Source organism: Canis lupus, chromosome 36, assembly GCF_003254725.2.
Source record: "Canis lupus dingo isolate Sandy chromosome 36, ASM325472v2, whole genome shotgun sequence".
Lineage (NCBI taxonomy): Eukaryota > Metazoa > Chordata > Mammalia > Carnivora > Canidae > Canis > Canis lupus.
In genome coordinates this window covers 17,463,733-17,479,440 of record NC_064278.1, presented here as the reverse complement: position 1 = coordinate 17,479,440, position 15,708 = coordinate 17,463,733, and the positions used below count along the sequence as shown (strand labels likewise).

General features: G+C 44.4%; 1 protein-coding gene across 13 annotated transcripts in view; it reads right to left on the bottom strand.

The window, feature by feature from the left end:
- Positions 1-15,708, bottom strand: part of RAPGEF4 (Rap guanine nucleotide exchange factor 4) — a 283,291-nt gene that overhangs the window by 14,489 nt on the left and 253,094 nt on the right. For all 13 annotated transcript variants that reach the window (XM_025460193.3, XM_025460194.3, XM_049106225.1 and 10 more), the window contains 6 exons: positions 15,490-15,636; positions 13,647-13,744; positions 8,236-8,361; positions 7,639-7,817; positions 4,432-4,522; positions 770-820 (listed from right to left, as the gene is read on the bottom strand). In XM_025460193.3, the coding sequence (XP_025315978.1) occupies positions 770-820; positions 4,432-4,522; positions 7,639-7,817; positions 8,236-8,361; positions 13,647-13,744; positions 15,490-15,636 (692 nt within the window). The remainder of the gene's footprint in view (positions 1-769; positions 821-4,431; positions 4,523-7,638; positions 7,818-8,235; positions 8,362-13,646; positions 13,745-15,489; positions 15,637-15,708) is intronic.

Genomic DNA, 15,708 nt, shown 5'->3' with positions numbered 1-15,708 from the left:
AGAGATTTGGCTGGTTAATGACTAATGACACATATACCACCCCCTCTACCTCCCAACACACCTAGACTTGTTATCCCCACAATCAGATAGTTTTCAACGAAGCGTAGCTATACAAGAAAGGCAGACTTAGCTGAATTTTTATCTTAAAACAACTTCCCGTCTGACATGAAAATGATTTGCTTTGTTTCCGTTTTTGCTCCAGGGGCAGACTTGCCTGCGGGGATTGAGGGGAGAGATTCCCTCTGAGAGCAAATACAACCGGAGTAAAACAAACCCCAACCACGAGATCCCCCTCTCCTGAAGCACGGTCTCCTTCCTGGGAGTTCCAACTCCCCTCTCCCTGCCATTGCCTTGCCAGCCCCTTGCACCCTCTCCGAAACCACCTCATCACTCCTACCAGGTCCCATTCACTCCTTTTCTGACTGTGAACACCTCCCAGCCAATGGGGAACAATAATTTTGGCAAGGCAAGGAAAATGCAGCTTCCAACCCATAGCCAACCTGGGCTAGGCGGAAAGGATCCTATTACACAGCTTTTCTTAGTTACACAAATTGACCTTATGTGGGACATAAGTCCTCTTTAAGTTAGCTCCTGAGGGTGCCTTTCATTAGTCAGACATGCTTGTTTTAGCAGCACTAAAATGGGATCATAAACTTCTTAAAGTCATACAAGGACAGGTAAAATTTCTGAAATGAGAACTTCAATTCAGCTAATCAGAAATTGGATTAATGCAGACAGTGAACAGAATAAAGGAGCCACTGTCACTTACCATTAAACTTTCAAACTCTGCATAGAACTTCTTGAACTTGCTTGGCAGTTTCTGTTAATGAAACAAAAATGCCACACTCATATGTCAGGTTCAACATTGAGATATGTATCCTGTGTTACCATATCTAGGGGGAAAAATGTATTTCTTTGGCTTTTAATCAAACATCTCTCTAAAAAAAAAAAGGCCAGACTGTAATCTGTCTTCCATTTGAGCATAATCTGGAATATAGAGAATTTACCTTTTAATACTCTGTGAAACAAAAGTAATTACAGATGCTTTGGTCTTACTGTTTTCATAATGTTTTCTAGAAATTCATACAGAGGACTGTGTTCTCAGACCACAAGTGGTTTGGAATTACCTCCTCCCACACCTTTTAAACTCTCAGATTCCCACAATTAGCACATTAGACCAAAGAATATTAGGATTAAAAGTTTTAGAAACTACCTATTTCAATCCTCCTCTTCCCTTACAATGTAAATTACACGAGCATGGAAATTTTCATCGGTTTTGCTTATTGCTATATCCCCAGTGCCTGAATAGTGTTAGGTACGTAGTCAGTGCTCAATAAATATGTATTTGAATAGATTAAACATCTCCTATGGAAGAAATTAGGTCTCACTGTTTAAATGACATACGCAAAGTCGCACAGCTGATGACAGTCAAAGCCTCTGGGATTCACGTCACCTGCCTCCTTTCTACGGCCATTCTCACATGCTCTAGGCTTTTCCACACTAGCATTTCCCCATGTGATCTCTCCGCCCTGCTGTCCTACAAACACTGCTGGTTCTCCTGATGCAGTGCCCGATTTAGGGCCGCCCGCCGGCTGTACCCACATTCTGACACTACTAGGCCATTATGGAGTCCTCTTTCCATCTACTGGTTCTCACTTTGCTTGGGTCCTGAGATCTTCGTAACCCTCAACTGTTCTCTTCTGATAGGGCCACACCAAGACCTCTAGAGCAGCATGATGTGTCTCCACTCCCGACACTAAGTTTTGACTGAGTCCCAGGCCTCAGAGATTCCCAGCTCAGCTCTGCTTCCCGCACAAAGTCTACCGGCTATGACACATTGACCAATTGGGCCTCTGCAATCACAGAAAAGCTCCTCTCCCTTCTTTATCATGTCTGAATTGGTTTGTCATATTCTCATTTAAACACCTGTAAAAAATCTTATTTTGTTTTTTGGACCAGTCTCCTACATATCCTCCAAGCTCATTCTCCTAGTACCTCTTTTCCGGTTCAGTTTTGGGGAAATCTGATATCCCTGCTCAGGGGGGACGTCCAAAGGGATGAGAACCAGGATGGGCACCAAGGGATGTGAGGATCTCATTCCCCATGTAGTATCCAAATCACCATGGTAGGGGAGATCTTGCCATGGACACGGACCACTTTAAAAATTAGACGTGAATTATAATTTAGGTTAGGTCTATTGCTTGACTTCTCTTTATGTAGCTAGCTTTTGGGTCAAAGGCAGGACGGCATATGGTAATACAGATCTTTGTAGGTCTTAACACTATTATCTACATACATTCTGTGCTTCCAGAGCAGTGGTTCTCAACTGGGGTCAGTTTTGCACCCCTCATCCCACATCCACCAGGGGACGTTTGGTGACATCTGCAGACATTTTTTTAATTGTCACAACTGGGGTGGAGCAGAGCGAGGGGTGCTACTGGTAGATAGGAGGTTGAGGCCAGGGATGCTGCTAAGCATCCCATGTTACACAGGACAGCCCGCAATGAGGAATTATCCTGCCCGCGGTGTTAGTACTGCCAAGGCTGAGAAGCTGCTCTGGGATCTTATTCCCATTTGCTTGCGATCAGATGGGTCTTTCGCTTCCAGGTTGAATGGTTCCCTTTGCCACGTGCTGGAGGTTTCTTTCCCTGTTTCACTCATGGACAGTTTCACTCGTGTTCCATCATTCCTGGGACTTCAGGCCCTGAGTCTCGCCCTGCTCACATCGGGGCCATGGTGCTCTTGGCCCAAGCTGGATGGGAAGCCCGTGGAGGTTCTTGGCAAGTTCAGGTAGAGAAACCCGAATCAAAGATGCTTACGAATGAAAGTTCTTCCTACAGGACGGTATAATTACATTTTGCCTGGCAGAGCAGAAGCTTCTACACCAGGAGGGGTTAACCTTCTCTTTCAGCATCACGCAAGGCTGGGAACCATAGCAGGCCGAAGGCTGGGCCTCTTCACGTTCCGTGAAAATGAGGGACTGACCAGTTAACTCTTTCTGCTGACTGCACCCTCCTGCCCCCAAGCAGCCTGATTTTTCTCTTTAGACCAAGAAAGGACACTCTGATAGTGTTCCCTGGCATGCTATGGCCTCATGTCTGGCTGCTGTTCTGATCCTTGCACCTGGCCTCCTGGGACCCCTGGAAGGTGTTACACCCTCTTTGATCATCCGCACCAAATCATTTGGTCTCCATCTGGGCATCAGTAGTTGGAAACAGGCCGGGGAAGGCAGACTCTCTGAGGGGAAACCCTAGGTTTCCAGAGATTCTAGGAGCCTTGGGCTCCAAGACAGGGGAGCCTGAACTATGGCTTCATCGCCTCTTTTTTGTGGCAGCCCTAACTCTGTCCGTTTACCAGCTGGAAGATGATACAGCTGCGTGGCACGCAGGCCTCACCAATTCCCTCATTCCTATATTCAGGGGATGAGCTGCTGTGTGCTGCATCTGCCTGGAATTTTAAGAGAAACCCAAGACAGAAGAACTTGTGCGGACCTGTCCTATAAACAATGGAAACATTTAGGAGGGGCAGAGAAAGAAAACAGTTTCAAGAGGGAAGTGGGGAAGGAAATGTTTTAAGGAAAAATATTTAGAAATGCAAACAGCTGCCTTTGGTGCCTTTTTAAAGCACCCTCGCAAATTAAGTCTCTGTTATCTACTCCTTGACCTCTTTTTGTGTCCCACTTACACATACTTTTTTATTTTTAGTAAGAGTCTATTTTTGTGTGTATGTTCTATTAGAGATTAGTATTTCTTCAGCTATATACCACATGTAAGGGGTCGGGCACATTTTGAGTACTTAGCTGATGAAAAATGAAGATGTTTAGCACAAATAACAAACTGTCAACAAACCACTTAATCATATTTGTTCCAGAAATTCACAACACACCTGCACGACTTTTGCCGCAACCTGAATATAGCCAACTGTTGTTCCTCCATACACAGAGAGGTCGGCCAGGCGGTTAAGAGATACTTAGTACTCAGCTGGGCCAAACAGTTGGCCTTTTGGCTAATTTTCCCCAGAGCAAAATGACTACTTGGATAAAAATGGATCTTCTGTCCTCTTTTAATTATAGATAAGGCAATAAGCAGACATTCCAAAGAACAACAGCATCTATGAGCAAAACCTATGAAACCATGCAAGCCATGTTGTTGGCTCATGTTCTACCTAGGAACTAGATGTATTATTATTTACCTTGTACAGACCAAGAAGCCAAGACCCTCACCCGTTCCCCCCAACACGAAAGGACAATACCTTTTTAAATTCATACTCTCAGGCAACTGGAAAGAGGAGACAGGTCACTTCCCTCAAAGTGTCCCACCTTTTCCATTGTTATACCAGTGTGAGTGATATTTCTATTAAAAAAGCTCACTGGTGAGCCTGTGTTTTTATTCTTAAGGTAAAAGTCACAGCTGGATCTCAGCTGAAGCTTACCTCCCACGTGAGTGCCAAGCGGCTCACAGCAACATTACTTAGTCCCATGACGATGGCAAAAAAGGAATTCAGATTTTTGTACTCCTTACAGCTGAAATACAAGAGGCACATGGCTGAGTAAAATGCCACCTTTGAGTGAGATTTAAAAAAAAAAATTAGAGTTCTATTTTCTGATAGTCATTAATATTCGTCAGGACTCTTTATGAGAGCAGGCAATGATAGATTTAATGCACTGTATAAGTTCCACTTGGGTGACCACGTTTGGCTATCTGACTTCCCACTGTAATTTTAGAAAGGTGATGGTTCTGGCCATCTAGGTTCAGGTTTTGAGAAGGAATTTAAAGACCCCTACCCTAGGGATTGTGATGATGACCTCAGAGCTTCCTTAAAAGCCTTCCTAAAAGCCTAAAAGCTTCCTAAAAGACCTGGACGGAGACATCCCATAGGATAAGACAAGTAAGCAAAATGTCCTTGAAGACTTTGGGACATTGAGCCTGAGACTGGTCACCTCCTGGCAGCCTGAGAGGGCAACGGGAAGTCATATTGCTGCAACCGCCATGGCTTCTGATTTGTTGAGAAATAGCAACTTACAAGTCATGATCCCTATAAAGCTGACAAAGAACCTAAACAACTGACCAAAAAAAGTAACCTTAGGGCAGCCCCGGTGGCTCAGCGATTTAGTGCTGCCTTCGGCCCAGGGCGTGATCCTGGAGACACGAGATCGAGTTCCACGTCGGGCTCCCTGCGTGGAGCCTGCTTCTCCCTCTGCCTGTGTCTCTGCCTCTCTCTCTCTCTCTGTCTCTCATGAATAAATAAATAAAATCTTTAAAAAAAAAAGTGACCTTATCTTCTCTGTGTTTTACTGATGTGGATGAGGCTGGTCATTTTGAATCTGTACTTATGCAACTATTAACCTTAATGAATGTTTATTTGGGAATAAGAATATTGTGGAACAAGGTAAAAGATTCTTACTAGAATGGCAATATTTAGCCCAGGTACGTGATTTCACTTAAAAAAAGAAAAAAGAAAAAAAAAAAAAAAGAAGGAACGCCCAACTTCTTCATGCCATTTCCTTGAAAAGGGAAAGAATTATTTTGCAACAAGTGCAAATCCTTTACCCCAAATCAGTATAGTAATCTAAGTCAACTGCATCATAATTAAATCCTGTTTGGATGAACATTTTTGCAAAAGGCTAAATTGTTGCTTTTGCTGCCTGGGTTCTCTTTGCAGAGGAAGCAATGAGCGATTCTTAAATGGTCTGTGCGCAAAGAGGAAAATAGATTTCAGAGAAGCTATCGTGTGTCTTATCCCACTGGTGAAAAAGCAAGCAAGGCCTTTGCTGTGCTGGGGCAGTGGCTCTCAGGTCAAGGACTGAAAGCAGATTCAGAGACCCCCCCCCACCCACCCCCGGCCAGGGCTAAAGGCAAGGGGGATCACGTTCCTGTGTTTGCCTTTGTCCTATCCACGTGATCTTGGACTTGCAGGAACACAGGCCTGCCTTTCTGGTCACTGCTCTGGTCACTGTTACCAACTAACTTCATCACCCTAGGTAAGTCATGAATTATCCCCATGCCTCAGTCTCCTCATCTGCAAAAGGAGATGATAGCACTTGAATCCCCCAACTTCATAAAGCTCTGGGCAGGTCGAAGAGCTTACATGGAATTTGTTGAAGTTCTCTAAAAACACCATATAAAAAATGCTATTGCCACTGGGTTTTGATCTCGTCCTTGTAGATCTTGGTTTATGAGAGTCTACAATCTTCTCCAACGGGGCTGTGTAAACAGCTCCACTGCAGGACCACACGGCTTAGTAAAGGTTAAATAATACAAGCCAATTTATACCAAAGGCCAAAGCCACCTACTCATTCTCATAATCAGAAGAAAGATAAAAAAGGCAAAAGCATTACAAACAATTCCTGAGTTTTTGAAAGGCTCCCTTTTGTTGCCACTGTAAAATAATAGGATTAGGCCCCGAAAGGCTTTCTGATTCCCCAGCATTGGTGTGCAGATTGCCTTTCTCTTCTCCTTGTGCCATTTAGCACTGCCAGGCTAAGGTGAAGAGAGAATGTGCTCTTTACAACAGGAAAGCATGTATGGTCACAGTTTCTGTAATCCTCTCCTTCCGAATATGCAAAGACACCTGTCCCTTGCAACCAGGGTGCTCAGTCTCCTAGAAAAAAGTGGCTATCCTTTGAACCAGAAATTCATAAGCATCATTTTACCAAATCTTTCTTCAAAAAGGCAGCTTTTCCAAATGAAGAGATACCAGCATTTGAATCTGCAGATTTGGATATCCAGTTGAACCCTCAAATTTTTGGCAAAATGATTCGAAGCATTTGGCAAGTGGATATGTATGAAATGTCAAGCAGCATTTACCTCTTTGTTTAGCTCTGGAAATCAGACTCTGTATGGGATCTAAACTATTTGGCTCAAGAAAATTGCTAGCTGGGGTCACTTGGGCTCCCCACCTTCCTATGCTAGAGCTCCCTGCATTTAGAAAGAAGTCTCCCAGCCATGGGCCACATTTAGCATTTTATTTTTAGCATTGTGGTGATACCAAAAACATGGAAGTAAACAGGAGGTTGTCAGGCATATCTAAGTAGCAGGAGAAGATTAAATTCATGTCAGGGAGAAATCTAACTGGCCCCTGCAGTAAATAAATTGTTTCCCATGAAGTGCTATTAAATGGAATATTTATAAGTTGCTCGCTTTTTCTGATGTTGATGGAGATGATTTTCATACCAGGTTAGCTCGCCTTTATGCATTTTACTGATTTTATTCTGGCTGAGTTGGGTGTGCAGATGTACGTGCATGTTTCCACTGCCCTCTACTGGCAAGAGGGTGTCATGTTGGACATTGACTTGAGCCTTCTCCATACAACTTTGCTACAACACAACTTTGTTTGCCGAAGGACTCTTTAAATTGGAGAAGGCACAAGGCCAGGTAGTACAGAGCAAAAAGAGGTCACGATTTTGACTCCGGCATCAGTGCTCTAAGACGTTGATTGATTATATACTGATGTCCAGTATTTCAAAAGCCAAATGAAACGAATCTTTTACAAGTTCAGTTCTTAAGCCCCTGTCATTGTTCCGTGTGCATAAGGAGATCCTGTATCTTGCCTTTTTTTTTTTTTTTTAAATGTAGCCTAATGGAACAAAATGAAAATGCAGTTCAAACATTCTTCTCTTCCCAAGCTAATGATACTTACTGGGCTGCTATCTTAATAAATTTTTTTAAGAGCTGAACACGCTTGCTGGGCTGGGAACAAAGGCAAATCTCAGTGACAACCCAAAACTGAATTTCATTAAATCTCCTCAGGAACAAATCCAAGTTTGCTGTGGTCTTTTTAAAATTATGCCTTCCAAATGTGTGATAAATTAGCTCCAGCTAGAAAAGAAAAGAAAACAATTTTATTCCTTTGTTTTTCAATCAAAACACCAACGAGCCTTCTCTATTTGTCAAGACAAGTTGACGCTGGTCAGCAAATGTGAATACAATCACTGGCCAGGATTCAACTTGTACTACAGAGTGAGAGGGCTTCGGCGGGGCTTCTTAAATATAGAACTAATCACGAGGTGCCATTGGCTTAACATACTCGGGAAGACATAGCTTACTGTCACTCATGAAGATTTTTCTTTAATACCCAAAGACTTTGTAACAGGCTTTATTAATAAACTCAATATTTACAAGGACGGTCATGTGGTTTCCACATTGCAGCACATACCAACATTTGCAGGTGAGCCATCTGGCAAGCCCCATCCAGAACTGCCAAGGTATCTCTAATGCTCTCAACCGAGCACCTTACCTCATGCACACAGTTGAAGAGTTCCCAATCATAAATTGTCATCTGGTATGCCAAATCTTTGGAGCTCATCAGTTCAAAAGTTCCTACTGTTCCAACAGTTGGGCCTTCTTGCTCTGGCAAGGGAGTCTATGAATAATAATGGAAAAATATATCAGAATCTCAGAACAGATAAGTACTTCATGCTGAATGCTTTAAGGGGAAAGGATTCTGGAGATGCTTTCAGGAATATCTTGAAACTTTGATTTTATCCAGAGGGGAAAGACGCCTTTGTTCTTAATGCTCACTTGCTTCAGTGCCATCCTTAGAGTCATATCATCATTATCATCAATTCCACTGACTGAAAAATGTGGACCATAGCAAATAAGATTAGGGGAGGAGTGACCTATGGAGGTTCCCCTGTGCTTGGGGCTGGGAGATCCCTGAAAACAATTCCTTTTCTCTGGTAGAGATATAAGTCCTTGGAAGTGTTTTCCTCCTATTTTTCACTGGAGCTGTTCCGGAGCAGGTACTGGCATGGGTAGTTTTGGACATTTAGCCACAGCACCACTTACTGTTGTAGGGGCTGGTGACGTGGTGACGCTGCTGCATGTCCAGCTCTTATAACACATGGCCTGAGCTTACTGGGTGGCAGAGGGCTCTGCATACTGACATTGCATACGCTGGCCCATCCCTCCACTCTCGGAGAGAGGCTGAGCAGCAAATGATATCACATGGTCATGGTGTTTTGGGCTTAGGGCTTCAGGAAACCAAATTCTGCTACTTTCTGGAAGACCCTCATTCAAAACTTTCTGATTTACTTATCTCATTTGTATATTGTGAGAAGTGACCGAGAGTGCTTTTCCTTAGTAAAAGGAATGATTTATATACATTGGAAACTTATGTGTAATATATGAACATTTATGGATCTGTAATACATGTCCAAAGCTACAAAAGGCACATGAATTGAAAGAGAATTTCCCTAATGTCATGATCACCATATTAAAATATTCAATATTTATGTTGGAAATACTAATGTTGTGCAAGTAATAGCATTGTTATTATCAGCATCATCCATAACCACTTTATTCCAGAAATGTTCCCTGCTTTCTGGGTGCTAAAGAAATGACACATCCAGGATGTAAGTGGTCCCTGCAAGTTTACAGTCTAAGGGAGGCTCAGCCCTGACCACGGAGTCCCTCTATATTCAATAAACAGTCAGCTGCTGGCATTAATTTGTGAGTCTAAAAGACAGACAAAAGCATCAACACACACCTGATGCCCAGGTACACGGATAAACATGTGGGAGAACAGGAGTAGGCTTTTTTGAGAGTTAATGGGCAATTCAAAGGAAAGTGCAACCTGAAGAGGTTCTTGGAGAAAGAAGCCGGGCTGTAAAAGATTAAACAGACAAACTTGGCTGGGTTAGAAGGGCAAGGTTTTCCCTGAGCACCCAGGACGGTCTGTAGAAAGATGGCAAGAGAGGTAGGGAGGCTGGAAAGCTGTCGGGAGACCTGTTCGTCAGGAACAGAGAGTCTAGGGGAACCAAACAGACAGCTCAAACAGCTTTAGAAAATCTGCGAGTGCCAGACGAAAAGCTGGGTTTTGCAACAGACCAGCTTTAGAGGGCAACAGACTTTAAATGCAAATCTCACTCTAACAACACAGACTTGGATGCTTTCCCTTGTCTCTTGACTGTCTGTTTCCAGTTCTGGGAACTTGGTGTCGCAGTAGTGGGTATGCAGGCTTTTTTTTTTTTTTAAGATTTTATTTATTTATTCATGAAAGACACACACAGAAAGGGAGGCAGAGACACAGGCAGAGGGAGAAGCAGGTTCCCGGCAGGGAGCCCGATATGGGACTCGATCCCAGGACCCCAGGATCATGACCTGAGCCAAAGGCAGAAGCTCAGCCACTAAGCCACCCAGGCACCCTGGTATGCAGGCTTCTTAACATGACTGACTGGGAATAATGTCAGTGTTATCAGGTAAGCACAGTCCCCGGCACGGAGGAGGTCCCTATTCCCACCCCCTCCTTCCATAAAAAGTCCCCTCCCAAGAGGTGCTGTGGCAACACAAATGGACAGGAAAGTACGATCTGTGCAATGCCTGGACGTAAGAGCTAAGCACTGTTGTTCCTGACTGGCTCTACACAGGGCATACAGAGTAGGGAAGAAAAACATTTATTCCAATGCTTTGAAGCTTGGGGAACTGACCTAAAGCTATGGGCAAGTAGCTTAGGGAAACAAGTAAGGAGAATGGCTTCAAGCAGGGTAGGTCTTAGGTAGAAAGTTGGGGACACTTTTTAAAAAAGATTTACTTAATTAATTTACTTGAGAGAGAGAGAGAGAGAGAGAGAGAGAGTGAGCCAGTGAGAGCGCCTGCAGGGGGCAGGGGTGGGGGAGTGAGGAGCAGAGGTAGAGGGACAAGCAGACTCCGTGCTGAGTGTGGAACCCAAGGCAGAGCTCCAACCCACGACCCCGAGACCATGACCTGAGCCAAAATCAAGAGATGGACACTCAACTGACTGAGCCACCCAGGCGCCCCTGAAGTTGTGGACACTTAAAGTCTGGGTCTGAGGACTCCCTGTCAGGCTCACACAGGCCCCCCACATTCTCTCTCCTCCCTCTTGCTGCTGCTGCTGCTGTGTGCACAGCCCTCTGTTCCGTGCAACTGCCTTCTTGTTCTTCTTCCTTCCCAGCCTACCAAGATCCCATCTCTTTCCGTTGAGGCCTTATGGCTTTCCGTAGAGGGGATAAACGCAGCAACTACAGGGAAGATGCCAATACTAAGAAATATATAAAAATTTTAAGTCACAGATGCTGGTCTATCATTCTTACATCCCTTTTGAGAGAGTAATAGAATAGTAATTATTTAGAGTGGGCAGGGCTCACCAAAGCCCTCTCCCTCTTTGACATGCTGACCCCGGGCCTCCACAGGAAGCATCCTCTTGCTCCACTTCCTCATATAGTCCTGTGGAGATTTCCTGTCACATGAGGTGCTTGTAGGGTCTGCAGTGCCCAGGCAGGTCTGAACACTGCTTATCCAGAGGCACAGAACTCCCATATACTCTCCCTCTGGGAGAACGGCATTATTACTCTCCCGATTTCCAACTGAAGAGCCCAAGACATAAAAGGATACACTGGCTAATGGAAGCTGCCGCCCCAGCATCCCTCTTTCCCCCTCTGTGCCTGGGTCTGCAGTGGCATTCGTCCCCTGTATTCTCTTTATTCTCTGGAGTCCCTCCTTACACTGTGACTTCCCTGCGGCACATGAAGGATTCATCTTCAAGACCATCCCAGAGCCAGAACCATCCACAACACCTGGAATGATATAGTAAGCCCTAAATAAAAGTCCAAGAAACTAGGGAATGGATAAGAGTAGAACCAAATCATAGTACAACGGGATTTTATTATAATTTGCTCTGTACTGACATTTCTGCTCAAATAAAATGTCACAAGAGTAAAGCTCCAGAGACCAAACAACTAGGATAAATGGCTGGCCCTCTGCTATTTCCAGGCAACACAGTTTAGCCCTATAATTTGTTTTGTTCCAGGCCATCTGTGTTAGTCTCGTCTCCCTAACATGACCGTAACCATCATAAGGACAGAATCCCTGGGACGACTGGTCTAGTGTCACACAGAAGCCAGCGTAGCACTGAGTACAAAGCAGACACTTCCTAAGTATGTGTTGATAGATCAAAGGGTTTGGCCAACATTCTGCACTGCAGAGTCATCCTGTGTGTGATTCTTCCTAGAAAGACTGTCCTCAGAGAAATCTTTGGGAAGCTGGAAGAGGTTCCATGTGTCCAGTTTTGTGAGGCAGGTAAGGCTCCACCATTCCTCGGTGTGATGGTGTAACCGCGGCCCCGTGGGCGGCACAGCACCGAAATGGAGGAAGCTAACAAGCTCACACCCCCCAGCACTTGCTGCAAAGTAGCCTTTCAATTGCTTGGGCCTTAAAATGGAAGACTAACAAGGATGAAGAATTCGGAAGGCTGCAGGGTGATGTGCACATAAACAGAGGCTTAAAAGGTTAGTGTCTCCCCTACAGGGAGCTGGAAACAGTCCACACTCTCCCTCCACACACCATGTCATTCATTTCTTGCTGCGGCCAAGGACCAGGTGGCAAGAGAAGCTGAAGGCCGTGTGGCAAACAGACAGCGCGGCACCTGTACTAGGGCTACAGCTAAACTGGCTTTTGATGGTGTTCATTTCCAGGAGAGGGCAGCACGACTCGTTTACGACATCCCCCCTCCCCCCCTTCACCCCACCCCAGCCCCTCAGTGTTGGGAACTCTTGCTCTTTTAGAGAGCGCTGCATGTAGAGGACTAAAGGTACAAATGAAAGGACCGGGTACAGACTGAACTTCTAGCACCAGTGGTTGAGGCAAGTGAGAGTGCTCATGGGCCGAGACGGCTGAGGGACAGTCACAGAACAAATGCCATATTTGCCAAGTTCCCCTCCAGCCAGACTCAGGATATGGCAAAAATCCACTTCGCTGCACTGGAGTGAACAAAATGGCTCTCCCCAAACTAGAACAAAGAATTACCAGAGGCCAAACGTTCTTGAGAGGAAAGGAATCTTAATTTACTTCTAATGTCTGATTTGATGACACTTGAGTGCATTTATACAGCACTTACGTGGTTAAACTGTCCCCCTGAAATGTGATGCTGTTCACCTCTGGCTCTTGTGTTGCACTTTTCTTAGTAAAATCAGCCCTTGTGTGTCCCAAGATGGAAAAAGCTGGTTCCCTATCCTCTGAACTGGCCCCACAGGCTTTCCGAGACAGCTTGAGAGCTACTCACCAACATGTCTAATTTTTATAGGATAAATAGAAATGAACCCTACCACCTGCATAAAAGACAGTAGACTACTCAATTGTTAGCATGGGCTGATTAGTCCTTTACTCCAAGAGAGCTGTGTGTGGGCTGGGAACAAGAGTTTTAGGGATGTAGGGAAGAAACTTGCTGGCCTCTGGTATTTCCTACACAAGTGAGAGCACTTTCAGGGAACTGCATTTTTCTTAGATGGGAGAGTAGCTTTGCCCTAATGCCTCTTTACATCCCACAATGGAGCATGATAAATCGCAATGTCTGGTCTTAAATAGTTTTTTTCTCTCCTGGTCTAAGCATTCAGATTTTTAATATTAGTATCTAAATTGGGGGGATTTCAAGGAGGCGATTTACTACACAGTTCTAAAAGCTGAATTATGCCCCAATAGTGGCGCTACTTGGCTAATTTCCACAAAAGAAAATCTAAAGCTCAGAGCATATCAAATGAACACCTGAGGCTTACCTAATAGAGCACAGAAAAAGAAAAAGCCAAGTAGCATTCAAGAGTTTTTAGCAACTAGGTTCAACGTAACTGCAAAATTAAGCTCCAGACAAGTTTTTCTGATTGCAGACACTGCTCTGAGGAGGCCATCCACACCTACCAGTGAATCGAATTGCTCTCGCGGGCAAGCAAATAGGCGTCCATTAATGGTGAGCGTCGTAAATACTGAAACATCATTAGGTTTGAGCACCACCTTTTCTGTGAACATAAAAAGCATGAGATTGCCTATTAAATGCATCTGAGATTTGCTGCACTGCCCTAATCACACCAACAAATTGTCAGCTCAGTGAATTACTGGAACACGCAGAGCGACTGCATAAAATACAGGACTGGAGGGACCCACTGAATAAAAAAGACACAGCATTCACGCAGCCACATGACACTCAGGATGCCGTCGGAAAATGACCACAAAACAGGAATGGAAATACCCGAGGGTCAATTCACCCAGTTCTGCGCTGCAACTGTAATTATATACAAGAACCACACTTGCTATTTATATAACAAATTATCTTTCCAGATGGCAACAATGCCCAGCACTTTGAGATGGAAAGATCACTTTTAGAAAACTTAGGGGGGTTCTGACATCCCAAGTGACTTAAGATGCAAAATTCATTATTCTTATTTTTTTTTCTGATTCCCTAATTTGGAGGGCAGTTGCATGACTTAGATTAAGCCTCCTATATTTTAAAAATTAACTCATTCAACAAATATTTATTTAGCATTTACTATGTGCTGGACACTACTCTAGGCATTGAGGATATAGAAGGGAACAACATGGGAGGAAAAAATATCCCAGTCCCAAAAGAGCTTCTATCACTGTGAGGGATGCAGACAGTGAACAAGACAATTATATCAGAGAATGAGCAGCCATGAGGAGAGAAACTGGCAGGAAAGGAGGCTAGGAAGTGTACGTAAGCAGGAGAGGATACAATTTTAGGAAGGGGATCAAAGAAAGGAAGGAGGGGGCCTCGGCTGGACATGGACATTTGGCTGAAAACCTGAAGGAGGAGAAGGAGGGATCTGGGACAGCTGTGGAGAGAATGTGCCACAGGGATGGGTGAGGGCAAGCATCCTGGATCCGTGTGACTAGGACAGAAGTGGGAGGGGGTATCTTGGGAATCCATGATGCAATTAAAAATCCTGCATCAGTAGAACCACTTGACTTCAAACCTGATCCCGTACCCTCGTGGGTATGAAATCATTTCCTGGTAAATTAGCCTTACTGCTCCTTCTTCCGGGCTCTCGCTGCAATCCATGCTGACCCTCCCAAAACTCTTGCCAGCATGGATTTGTAACTGTTCATTTACTCCACCTCCTTGCCGGCCTAGCAACAGCTTGGGGATATGGCTACACCCAACACATCCCTCCCGTCCCAGTTATACTAAGTAGCCAGTGAATATATAGAGAAAATGAACAAATGACATTTCAAGAAAGCATACAGCAATTGAGTAATCCCATGGGGAAACTATTCCTCATTTTATTCGATGAGTTGGGCTCCTGCCCTCTCTAAGGGGTAAGGAACAGAACCATCATTAGATGGAAAGATCTAGTCTACAATCACCTCCAGCTTCAGACTTTTGGAAACCCATTGCCTATAGGGTCCACATTTCAGAGGCCCAAGTCCTTAAACTTTTTTGTTTAGGGTTTATATATAGAAAGAACTCCAAGCTGACATCCACACTAGAGTCCTCAGCTCTGGCTGCCTCAGATAGATCGCTTCACCTCCTTCTGCTTTATAGTGGGTATAAAATAAAATAGGGCATATTAGACACTTACCCAGCCCACTTCTAACCATATTATTTTGTTATTTGTGGGAGCACACACAGCACCGATTTGTCCCTTTGGATCCTCTTGGAAGTGCCATGCTAACTCCTGGCAGGGTTTCTGTTTGGATGGGATATTCCATTTTGCAGGAGCTACAAAGGGCTAATTAAGGCTGTTACCTCCTCCGGAGCTCATCTTGACGATGATCAGGCCTTCCCCAGAGCCCAGTTTGTCAGCAACTGCACTGATGACTTCCTTCACCGAGGCGGCCACTGGCACCCGAATGGTTGTGTAGGTGTGGTCCATGCAATAGACTTTAAACAGAACTATTGGGAAGGCAGTAACAATATGGTAAATTAGTCTTGGGAGTTCTTAAAAAAAATCAACAATGAGAAAAG